The 12037-nt window shown below is 42.9% G+C and overlaps 1 protein-coding gene across 2 annotated transcripts in view; it reads right to left on the bottom strand.

Moving 5' to 3' along the window:
- The window catches only part of DISP3 (dispatched RND transporter family member 3), a 225566-nt gene that overhangs the window by 67708 nt on the left and 145821 nt on the right, over positions 1–12037 (bottom strand). For both annotated transcript variants that reach the window (XM_082274320.1, XM_082274321.1), the window contains exons 11-12: positions 5739–5861; positions 3216–3352 (exon numbers count right to left, since the gene is read on the bottom strand). In XM_082274320.1, the coding sequence (XP_082130446.1) occupies positions 3216–3352; positions 5739–5861 (260 nt within the window). The remainder of the gene's footprint in view (positions 1–3215; positions 3353–5738; positions 5862–12037) is intronic.

Here is a 12037-nt window from a genome sequence, read left to right as displayed (position 1 = left end):
TAAACAAAGCCGCCTGTCATTCTCCCAGATCTAACTGCAGAGACTATATGATTCTGCTATGTAGGATTGTATGTCTCTGTGGTTACATCACAAGCCACGCCCCCCCACAGTTAGAATCACGCCCCTAGGGATACATTTAACCCACTGATCACTAATAAAGTTAACCCCTTCCCTGCCAGTGTCATTTTTACAGTAACAGTGCATATGTCACTGGTACTCCCAAAAGTGTCAAAAATGTCAGTCAAGGGTCCGATCTGTCCGCCGCAATGTCGCAGTACCGCAAAAAAAAAAATCGCAGATCGCCGCCATTACTAGTTAAAAAAAAAAACCAATAAAAATGACATAAATCTTTCCCATAGTTAGTAAACGCAATAACTTTTGCGCAAACCAATCAAAATACGCTTATTGCGATTTTTTTTTACCAAAAATATGTAGCAGAAAACAAATTGGCCTAAAATGTTAAAAAAAATTGATTTTTACATTTTTTTGGGGGGGGAATTTCATATAAAAAAAATGTGAAAAATATTGATATTTTTTCAAAATTGTCACCCTTTTTTGTTTATAGCGCAAAAAGTAAAAATCGCACAGGTGATCAAATACCACCAAAAGAAAGCTGTGTTTATGGGAAAAAAAACGTAAATGTCATTTAGGCACACCGTCGCACGACTGTGCAATTGTCCGGTAAAGTCACGCAGTGCCGAATCGCAAAATAGGCCCAGGTCTTTGAGCAGCCAAATCCTCCGGGGCTTAAGTGGTTAAAAACCAACCATTGCTGACCTTTAACCATGGAAAATATCATCCTCAAAGTTTACAATTTACAAGAGAGCCATGGAAGCCCTTTAAGTCGAATTAAAGCACTCTGATCTCCCCCCATACACCTGCTATGTATTTACATTACAGATTAGAAGGCTGGCAACTCACTACTATGAGGGGAAGATCATAAATCATGGAAAGTAAAAGTAAAAGCATTTTTTTCTTCAAATATCGAGCATGAATTACTCCATAGTAACTGCACATACAGAGATCAGTGAAGGTTTGTTTGAAAGCATTTTTACTCATTGTGTTTTTTTTTTTCATGTCCATAGTCTGGATATAGTTCTATTTTTAGCCATGGGTTTGGTGCTCACTATCACTATATCACATCTCATTTAGCTCACCTGATTGGCTACATCAAAATAAAGAACTGTTTCATTGGGCTTTGAGCTTGTGTCAATAGGCCTAAGCACCTTTCTGACATAAACTATATTACCAAACGTATTGACACCCCTGTCTTAGGGTTCAATATTGAGTTGGCCCACCCTTTGCAGCTATAACAGCTTCAATTCTTCTGGGAAGACTGTCCACAAGGTTTAGGAGTGTTTTTATGGGAAAGTTTGACCATTCTTCCAGAATCGCATTTGTGAGGTCAGGCACTTATGTTGGATGAGAAGGCCTGGCTCACAGTCTCTGCTTTAATTCATCCCAAAGGTGTTCTTTCAGGTTGAGGTCCAGACTCTGTGCAAGCCAGTCAAGTTCCTCCACCCCAAACTCACTCATCCATGTCTTTATGGACCTTGTTTGTGCACTGGTGCGCAGTCATGTTGGAACAGGAAGGGGCCATCCCCAAACTGTTCCCACAAATTTGGGAGCATGAAAGAATTCCCGTCACTGGAACTAAGGGGCCAAGCCCAACCCCTGAAAAACAACCCCACGCCATATACACCCCTTCATCAAATGATTTGGGACAGTGAACAAAGCAAGGTCCATAAAGACATAGATAAGCGAATTTGGGGTGGAGGAACTTGACTGGCTTGAAGAGAGTCCTGACCACAACTTGATAGAACACCTTTGGGATGAATTAGAGCAGAGACTGCAAGCCAGGTCTTTTCATCCATATCAGTGCCTGACCTCACTAATGCGCTTCTGGAAGAATGGTCAAACATTCCCATAGACACACTCCTAAACCTTGTGGACAGCCTTCCCAGAAGAGTTGAAGCTGTTATAGCTGCAAAGGGTGGTCCAACTCAATATTGAACCCTACAGGCTAAGACTGAGATGCCATTAAAGTTCATGTGCGTGTAAAGGCAGGAGTCCAAATACTTTTGGTATTACAGAGTAAATAAAAGCCATCAACTCAGAACCTAACTTTACGCCGGCAGCCTCCTAATATGCTTGCATGTTGCCATATACTGTATATGCACTCAGCTTGAATTGCAGTGTTGTGATGGGAATGTACTTAAAGCAGAACATCCCTAGGACAGGGACTGGTCTGTCACCGACAGCACTCAGACATTGGGACCTGGTAGGATGGACTCCTGACCATGAAATCAATGCAACAGCCAATCACAGTTCTCTCATCACTGGTAGTGCCCAAGTCCCAATGACTCTGACACTAGGATCTCTTACAGGGCCAGCTACAATCAGTGGGAATTGCTTAATATAGTAGTAAAAAAATATGGACTTCACAGACTCCTCACTGTAGAAATAATTTTGGATCCAGAACTTTTGATCCATGCCTTCTAGATAGTACAGCCCAGGCTGATGGCACCACTGCCTTCTTTGGCAATACACCTTCACATTCGTTGGACTATGGAAGAGCAACAGAACACTGAAAACATGAAATATTTGATTTTTCACCTCATCTAAATCAAAATTTAAGTGGAGGATGAAGAATAAAAAGGTTGTATCTCCTTGGATGGGAAGTTAGGTCCAAGACAAGCAAGCTCGGCCCATATAGTTTACCATGCACGGTTTCACCAGATTTTACACTCTCCAGTTTTAGTAAATTAACCCCAGTGACACACACACACACACACACCAATGGATACATAATCTCTGCAATGATCTGTTTTACTTTATCAGTAGTTAGTAACTGTATTACATAATCTATTTATGAGCAGATATTGGCCCTATTGGTATCCTATTGATATTAGAGCCAAGATAAGCATTATGTAGCCCTGCCCCTCTTTTGGCCTGCCATAGAGTCCAAATCTTCCTGCTGCATTCTTCACAATATAATGTAAATGAAAAACCTAGCCAACAGAGCGAGATTGCCTTATGTAATGGCTGGGTAGAGCCAGGAATTGAGGTTCAGAGATCTCACTGCTGGAATCCAAACAATCGTTTACAGATCAGTGAGTGACTTGACCCCAAAGAAAATATACATTTTGCTTGGACTGACTCTGGAGCACTGTAGCCATTGGGGAATATTGCTGGTCAGTGCATAACTCCCATACCTGGAAAGAGGTAACATCATCTTCACGGGACAGGGTGGACATCCAGGGTACTGGAGCCGTAGCATTCAACGACAGTCTATATATTGTAGTCCGTCCTTCCCATAAACATCTTGTAATGTACACTGTTCTCTGCAGATCTGAGCAGGGGAGAAGAAAAAAAATCAACTTTTACAAACAGCCAACAACTGCCATGTTCACTAAAGGAAGAAGAAGCAAGTTTTAACATGGCAGGCAGCCACTCAATCCACAGAAGAAGTCACTTTGTATCAATTGCGAATGCATTCTAAACGATAAAATGTCAAGCAGTTTTGAAATATATATATATATATATATACAGTATCTCACAAAAGTGAGTACACCCCTCACATTTTTGTAAATATTTTATTATATCTTTTCATGTGACAACACTGAAGAAATGACACTATGCTACAATGTAAAGTAGTGAACAGCTTGTATAACAGTGTAAATTTGCTGTCCCCTCAAAATAACTCAACACACAGCCATTATTGTCTAAACCGCTGGCAACAAAAGTGAGTACACCCCTAAGGGAAAATGTCCAAATTGGGCCCAAAGTGTCAATATTTTATGTGGCCACCATTATTTTCCAGCACTGCCTTAACCCTCTTGGGCATGGAGCTCACCAGAGCTTCACAGGTTGCCACTGGAGTCCTCTTCCACTCGTCCATGACAACATCATTGAGCTGGTGGATGTTAGAGACCTTGCGCTCCTCCACCTTCCATTTGAGGATGCCCCAGAGATGCTCAATAGGGTTTAGCTCTGGAGACATACTTGGCCAGTCCATCACTTTTACTCTCAGCTTCTTTAGCAAGGCAGTGGTTGTCTTGGAGGTGTGTTTGGGGTCGTTATCATGTTGGAATACTGCCCTGCGGCCCAGTGTCTGAAGGGAGGGGATCATGCTCTGCTTCAATATGTTGCCATTCATGGTTCTCTCTGTGAACTGTAGCTCCCCAGTGCAAGCAGCACTCATGCAGCCCCAGATCATGACACTCCCACCACCATGCTTGACTGTAGGCAAGACACACTTGTCTTTGTACTCTTCACCTGGCTGCCACCACACACGCTTGGCACCATCTGAACCAAATAGGTTTATCTTGGTCTCATCAGACCACTGGACATGGTTCCAGTAATCCATGTCCTTAGTCTGCTTGTCTTCAGCAAGCTGTTTGCGGGCTTTCTTGTGAGTCATCTTTAGAAGAGACCTCCTTATGGAACAACAGCCATGCAGACCAATTTGATGCAGTATGCGGCATATGGTCTGAGCACTGACAGGCTGACCTCCCACCCCTTCAACCTCAGAACCAATGCTGACAGCACTCATACGTCTATTTCCCAAAGACAACATCTGGATACGATGCTGAGCACGTGCACTCAACTTCTTTGGTCAACCATGGCTAGACCTTTTCTGAATGGAACCTGTCCTTTTAAACCACTGTATGGTCTCGGCCACTGTGCTGCAGCTCAGTTTTAGGGTCCTGGCACTATTCATATAGCCTAGACCAGTGATGGCGAACTTTGGCACCCCAGATGTTTTGGAACTACATTTCCCATGATGCTGATGCACTCTGCAGTGTATATAAGCATCACGGGAAATGTAGTTCCAAAACATCTGGGGTGCCAAGGTTCGCCATCACTGGCCTAGACCATCTTTATGTAGAGCAACAATTCTTTTTTTCAGATCCTCAGAGAGTTCTTTTCCATGAGGTGCCATGTTGAACTTCCAGTGACCAGTATGAGAGAGTGAGAGCGATAACACCAAATTAACCACACCTGCTCCCCATTCACACCTGAGACCTTCTAACACTGACAAGTCACATGACACCGGAGAGGGAAAATGGCTAATTGGGCCCAATTTGGACATGTCCACTTAGGGGTGTACTCACTTTTGTTGCCTGCGGTTTAGACATTAATGGCTGTGTGTTGAGTTATTTTGAGGGGACGGCAAATTTACACTGTTATACAAGCTGTACACTCACTACTTTACATTGTAGCAAAGTGTCATTTCTTCAGTGTTGTCACATGAAAAGATATAATAAAATATTTACAAAAATGTGAGGGGTGTACTCACTTTTGTGAGATACTGTGTGTGTGTATATATATATATATACATACATATACATATATATATATATACTGATATATATATATTATATACTGTATATATATATATATATATATATATATATATGTATATGTATATATATATATACTGATATATATATATACTGTATATGCACACACACATGATTCATTTACCCGAAGCTGGAAGCTGGGTATATAATATTATATAATGCAAATTAGCTAGCTTCTTAAACCAAAAACCCCAAATAGTTAGACTTGGAATTAGCTGTAGGGGTGTTCTGTGTCTACTCTCTCATCAAGATCAGTACATGAAGCACAGGATAGAAGTTACTATTGCAGCACAGACTTTTGCTCCTGATTCAGACTTCCAGAGCAGTTCAAAGCTGTCTTATGTTTCACCAGTCGGTCCTTGTAGTCATTACCTTCATGTCCTGTGTCACTGAAGATTCCGTGTGAGCTCCCCATTGACAACGAGCCTCTCTTCTTCTTGTCCGATGAGGTCCGGATGTTGTTTTGAAGGCTGCGAGGTTTCTCTTGGAATAAACCTGTTCAAAAGAGACAACAAAAAATTCCAGGATTAACACTTTGTAGCACAACATGCTTCAATATAACTATAGACATATCCAGCATGTTTACAGCTAGTTTAAATTTTTCATCTAAAAGTAAGACTAATTAACATCTGTCTAAAGAACAGCATTGTATGTCTTCATTTTCCCTACTTATTGTGTATATTAGTGTAGCCTGGTCGCACGGCTAGTATTGTTCAAACTGTTGTTTGTTATTAAAGTTCTGCAAAGACAGTGACCTTTGAATTATGGGAGATGTAGTTCTGGGAGGAGCCAGGACCATAGACTGCAATGCGAAAGGACTCTTTCCCCAGGGAGTGATGTGACTAGTGGAGCTTGCTTGGAGTGTCTATATAAAGGGAGGCGGGATCAACTTTCGCTCTCTTGCCTCAAGGACAGCGTGCTGTGTAGAAGGGGAAGAACTGCTGCCAATCGCAGAGGAGTAGGCCAGAGGCCTAGTAGTGGGCACCGGAGCTGAGACGAGCGGTGTGTGTAGAGGAACCTCAGGTGGTGTGACCAAGCGGAAGGACGTCTGACAGGCCAAGAGAGAGTCGCTGAGCAGAGCGGGGCCTGGTTGCAGCGCGGAGCGGAGCTCCCGGTATTGGGTGAGAGACAACCAGCATCTACATCTCCATTTGTTACATATCTACACTGAGTCAGGGCAGAACTACCGAACTGTTTGAGTAGAAGGCCATACTAAGTTCTAAAATCTCCACTGGACACTGCAGTTATATATAGTGCGTGGTGAGCGAACAAGGCCTTAAGCCCTTTTACAGTACCAGGTTGTTTGCCTATTAGAACGCATCAAGATCTATTTCTCGTTCATCTTAGTGGATTACAATTACTAACTACCTTGGGGATTACAGTTATTGATCACCTTTACTTGGATTACAATTACTTTCCTTGGATTGCCTGAGGATTTCTTGCCGGTGAAGACTAGTGAGGCCTCACTCTCTGGGAGACTCTTGCAATCTAGTGTAAAGGGGGCCCCCGTTAGTACACAGAGTGCACTCATATATTTAGTTAGTATTGTTATACTGTTTATTCTGCAGTTATTCTCTAAGTACAGTTAACCTTAATTTGTGGTCACTCTCCATCTACTTAAAAAATCCAGTGTGTTTATATCATCACAGAATACAATCCTCTAGCATATATATGTATGTATATACATTATATATGTGTGGTTTGTATTCCAGATCCTGAGTGCTGAACCCTACTCAAGTTATTGGTTGGGGATTCAGGATCTACATTACTATTGACATTCTTGCATTATTCTTGATTCTGTTTGTACATTCTTTAACTTCAAATCAAAGTGCGGTAAACTTGACCTTTTATTGCAATCTCTTGTGGTCTTGATCTTTTACCATGACCAAACTAATAGTGTCAGTTGGGTTGGAGCAGGTTCAGGGTAACTGAATTGAAGATGATATACCTGCATTAAGCCACTCCCCTGGAAGCAGGGCTACATTAGCATTGACAAAAAATGCAAGATGTATCTCTAGAGTTTGCAAAGAATACTGGAATTTCTACTGGTTTGTCTGGGTGCCTTTTGGTAGCCTATGTATCCCTGACTAACCCAAACAGCCCCATCTCTGCTAGCAGAAAAAGAGGTGTTGTGTATCTTCAGCAGGCAATCTGATCTTAAGGCTGGCTGCACAAAAAAAATAAATACTTTATTGTAAACCAAATTAAAAACAAATAATTACTTGAAGCAGTCCCATTCAGGTAAAAATATAAAGTGATGAGTGGAGCTCAAAACAAAATGTATTAGTGGTATTAGGAGAAGGGACCCTTACATTGGTGGTCAGTGGAAAAGGTCCCTCTTACATTGAGTTTTTGATAGAAAAGTGTCCCCCTTCAATTGGCGCTCAATGAAGAAGGGCCCTTTTAGATTGGTTGTCATTCAAATAATGTCTCCTTACTTTAGTGGTCAGTGAAAAAGGGCCTCCTTACATTAGTGGTCAATAGAAAAGTGCTCCCTTACATTGGTGATTAGTGGGAAGGACCCACTTACATTGGTGATGAGTGGAGAAGAATCCCCTCAAATTGACGGTAAGTGAAGAAGGGTCCCCTTACATTGCCCCCACCCCCCACCCGGGTGGCCAGGGGGGGAAGATAAATCCTACATTGGTGGTCTTTGCAGAAGGGTCTCTCTTACGTTGATGTTTAGTGAAGAATGGCTCCCTTTACATTGGTGGTCAGTTGAGAAGCACTCCTGTCAGATTGATGGTAAGTGGAAAAGTTCCACCTTTCATTGGTGGTCTGTGTAGAAGTACCTCTATTACATTGGTGGTCAGTGAAGAAGTGCCTCATTACACTGAAGGTTAGTTTGTTTTTTGGAGGCCAGTATGGTGCCCCTTTCATTAATGGTTACTAGACCCACCTAGTCACTGCTGAGTGACTTTGGTTGAAAATATGAAGGCATTGTCAGGTAGGACCCCCATCTGCAGCTCCTCACAGATCACCCCCTAAACCCATAGCCACATTTGTAGGAACCCTGGTTGACAAAGACTGCAAGAGAGTATTCAAGATCTACATTATCATTGACAGTGGTCTGGGGAGAAGCACCTCTAATACATTGGTGGTCAAAGAAGATGTGACCCCTTACACTAGTGGTCAGTGGGAAAGACTGTCAATTACAGTATATTGGAGGTCAGTGTGGTGCCAAGTGATGGTGTCAAAATTACGAATGCACTGTCAGACAGGAGATCCAACTGCAACTACTCACTGATCACCCCTGAACCACCATCAACCTCTGTAGGAACCTTGGTTAACAAACACTGCTATAGAGTATTCAAGAATGAAAAAATAATATCCATACTAAGCAGCAAAAACATAAATGTAATTTTTTTTGACTAAAAGCAACCTGAGCCCAATATTGTATCTGGCCTCTAAATGGATATATGTATGTACATATGCCTAGTCACCAGTAATCCATAACAGCCAATACCATAAAGGCCTTCAGAAGTCTTCTCCAGGGGCTTTCTCACTGGCTGCCTTGGTCAAAGCAAGAAAAGGTTCTTTACAACCAGAGTCATTTGGCGCTTTTCCACTGCATGGAACCTAACGGTTTGGCTCGCTTTTGTGCTTTTGCACTGCTGGTACCGCATGGTATGGTGTAGGAACGGTTCGGTACGGTACGGTACAGCGGCGCTTTTCCACTGCATGGAACCGAACGGTACGGCTTTCAAAAACAGTACCACCTCGATTGTGGTTCCAACAGGTACCATACCTGGTACCATATCCCACAATCCTTTGCATGCAGTCACTACTAGCCACTGATTGGTCAGAGAATCCCCCCCACCCCGTTGTTATCCCACCCACTTAACTTTAGTACTACTTTAGTGGAAAAGCAAACCATACCGTACTGTACCGAACCGTTCCAACACCGTACCATGCGGTACCAGCAGTGAAAAAGCAAAACGGGCCAAGCAGGGCCAAGCAAGGCCGAGTAGAGCCGAGCCGGTACTTGCAGTGGAAAAGTGCCAATTGTAGCACTTCTATGGTGTAACTTTTATCCTGTCGTCTAGAAGGAGGAGGCAGATTGGAGCCAAACAGACGCCAGTTAGCAATAATTTAATTTCAGCTAGCCTCCCTTGGGCTGGAACGTGCTCCCATCCTGCTTCTCTTGTTTCAAGTTTCAGGAAGAGGAGAAACAGAGAGAAAATTAAGCTTTAGGCCAGGAAAGGTTTAAATAAAAGCTGCAGACAGGAACTGGCAAAGAAATCTGAGATAAGACTATGGATGCCTCATCTAAGCTTCCTGGCACAAGGTGGATGAAAGATTTAGGAGTCTGCTGCTTCTTTCCCGTCATGTCTCGGCTAGACGCACCCTGCACAAAATGAATAAGCAAAAGACAGACAGCCTGGGGAACCTGGGCACCAGCTTAAAGGAAAACTCCACTTTTTGTTCTATTTTACATTATCTCTTCAGTCACTTATAGAGGATTCAAAAGCGAGAAACTGAATTAAAAATTGAATAGCGTGTCTCACTACAAGTCTAGAAAAATCAGGCTTCTTTTGGGAAACAGATGCCTTCAAGCAAACCTGAATGGAAGCTAAACATGTTAAATGAACTCGCAGCAAAGGCTGTAAACCTTTCCTTTTATGACCTGTCACTCTCTCACTGTCAGGGACTCTCCTTATATTGTTTAAAGGGGTAGTCCACCCAAAAGTGATATTTTAGCTAACGTTTAGGCACAGCATGCTTAGACACAGTGCTGTATCTTGGCCTAGGCCAACAAGGCCCAGGTCTAGGGCGGCACTTTGCAGGGGGGCAGCAAAAAAAAACAGCCTCCTCCCGGGTTCCCGCATGAAAAGGGTCTCCGCCGCCTTGCGCTACACTTTTAATATAGCGCCAGTCTTATGGGGTGAATTGGGTCAGAGGGCAGAGTCCAGGAGGCAAATTGGTCTGGCACCTCCATAAAGCGGTCAGTGAAGAGGCTGCACTGATGGGCAGTAATGAGGCGGCACTGATAAGGCTGCACAGATGGGCACTGATGAGGCTGAACGTATGGGAACTGATGAGGCTATGCTCATGGGCACTGATAGACTTGTGGTCTGCGGTCCACAGATGACAGGGTGGGTCGTAAACAGTAAAGGGCATGGCCTTTACAGGAAGGGGTGGGTCATATGTAAATTAGGGGGTGCACAAGTTTAGTCAGGCCTAGGGCAGCACAAAACCTAAATACACCACTGCTTAGACATCCCTTTGCTTTTTAAATGTCTTGTGGGCTCCAAAAGTGGGAATTCTCTTCCATAATTCTTGATCCTGTCTACCTGGGAGTTATGGGTGTCCCTGCCCATCCTTGTGTGTCTGAGTTCCTACTGATATATTTATCATAGTTATGTAGTTAGTGAGGTTGAAAAAAGACATCAGTCCATCCAGTTCAACCTATGATGTGTGTGTGTGTTTGCTGTTAACCGTACATTGTATACCCCTGTATGTTGTACATTGTATACCCCTGTATGTTGTACATTGTATACCCCTGTATGTTGTACATTGTATACCCCTGTACGTTGTGGTCTAAATCATAATTCTAAATAAATATAAAGTCCAGCAGGGGTGAAAAGCCCTCATAATGGGCATGACAGCTGTGAAGAACTGGTAACTCAGCACAGAGATCTCACCACAAGGGTCCCAGTGAGACAAAGGAGATTCTCTGCTGGTTTAATTCTCCATCATGCACCAAAAATTGAAATATCACTTCAGGTCAGATTGACATATTAAATATTCCAATCAGAACATCAGAATGGCCGTTAAGAAATATTTAGGGATGGGCCTTCCTATATTTCAAAATGTCTGCTCTTAAGTTGCTTTCGTAGTTACATATAGTTACATAGTTACATAGTTACATAGTAGGTGAGGTTGAATAAAGACAATAGTCCATCCAGTTCAACCTGTGTAGGTGTGTGTGACTGTAATCATCTAACATAGCCCTCAATCTCCTGATCCTTGAGATGTAAGTCTAAGAGTCTTTTGAAAGTCACCATACTACCCGCAGAAACCACCTCTTGTGGTAGACAATTCCACAATCTTGTAGCCCTAACAGTAAAGAACCCCCCACGTTGCCTGAGGTTAAAACGCTTCTCCTCTAATCGCATTGTATGTCCTCGAGTCCTCATGCAATTCCTTCGAATGAACAGCTTTTCTTCTAAGCTGAGATCCCCATTAAGATATTTATAAATTGCTATCATGTCCCCTCTCAGACGTCTTTTCTCCAGGGAAAATAAATCGAGCGATTGCAGCCGCTCTTCATAGGTAAGGTCCTCCAACCCCCTAATCAGTTTAGTTGCCCTTCTCTGGACTTTCTCCAGCTCCAACACATCCCTCCTGAGGACTGGCGACCAGAACTGGACAGAATACTCCAGATGCGGTCGGACCAGAGTTTTATAAAGTGGAAGGATTATAGTCTTATCTCTGGAATACATCCCTTTCTTTATGCATGCTAATATTCTGTTGGCTTTGGAAGCTGCCGCTTGGCATTGCATGCTGTTGCCTAATCTATCATCAACTAAGACTCCCAGATCCTTCTCCATTTTTGATTCCCCCAAGGGTTCCCCTCCTAACGTGTATTGTGTTTTTATGTTTTTGGTCCCCAAGTGCAAAACCTTACACTTCTCCACATTAAACCTCATTTGCCATGTCGTTGCCCA

Source organism: Pelophylax lessonae (assembly GCF_965119305.1).
Source record: "Pelophylax lessonae genome assembly, chromosome: 12".
NCBI lineage: Eukaryota > Metazoa > Chordata > Amphibia > Anura > Ranidae > Pelophylax > Pelophylax lessonae.
The sequence above is the reverse complement of the archived record's forward strand: the minus strand, read 5'-3'. Positions and strand labels throughout refer to the sequence as shown.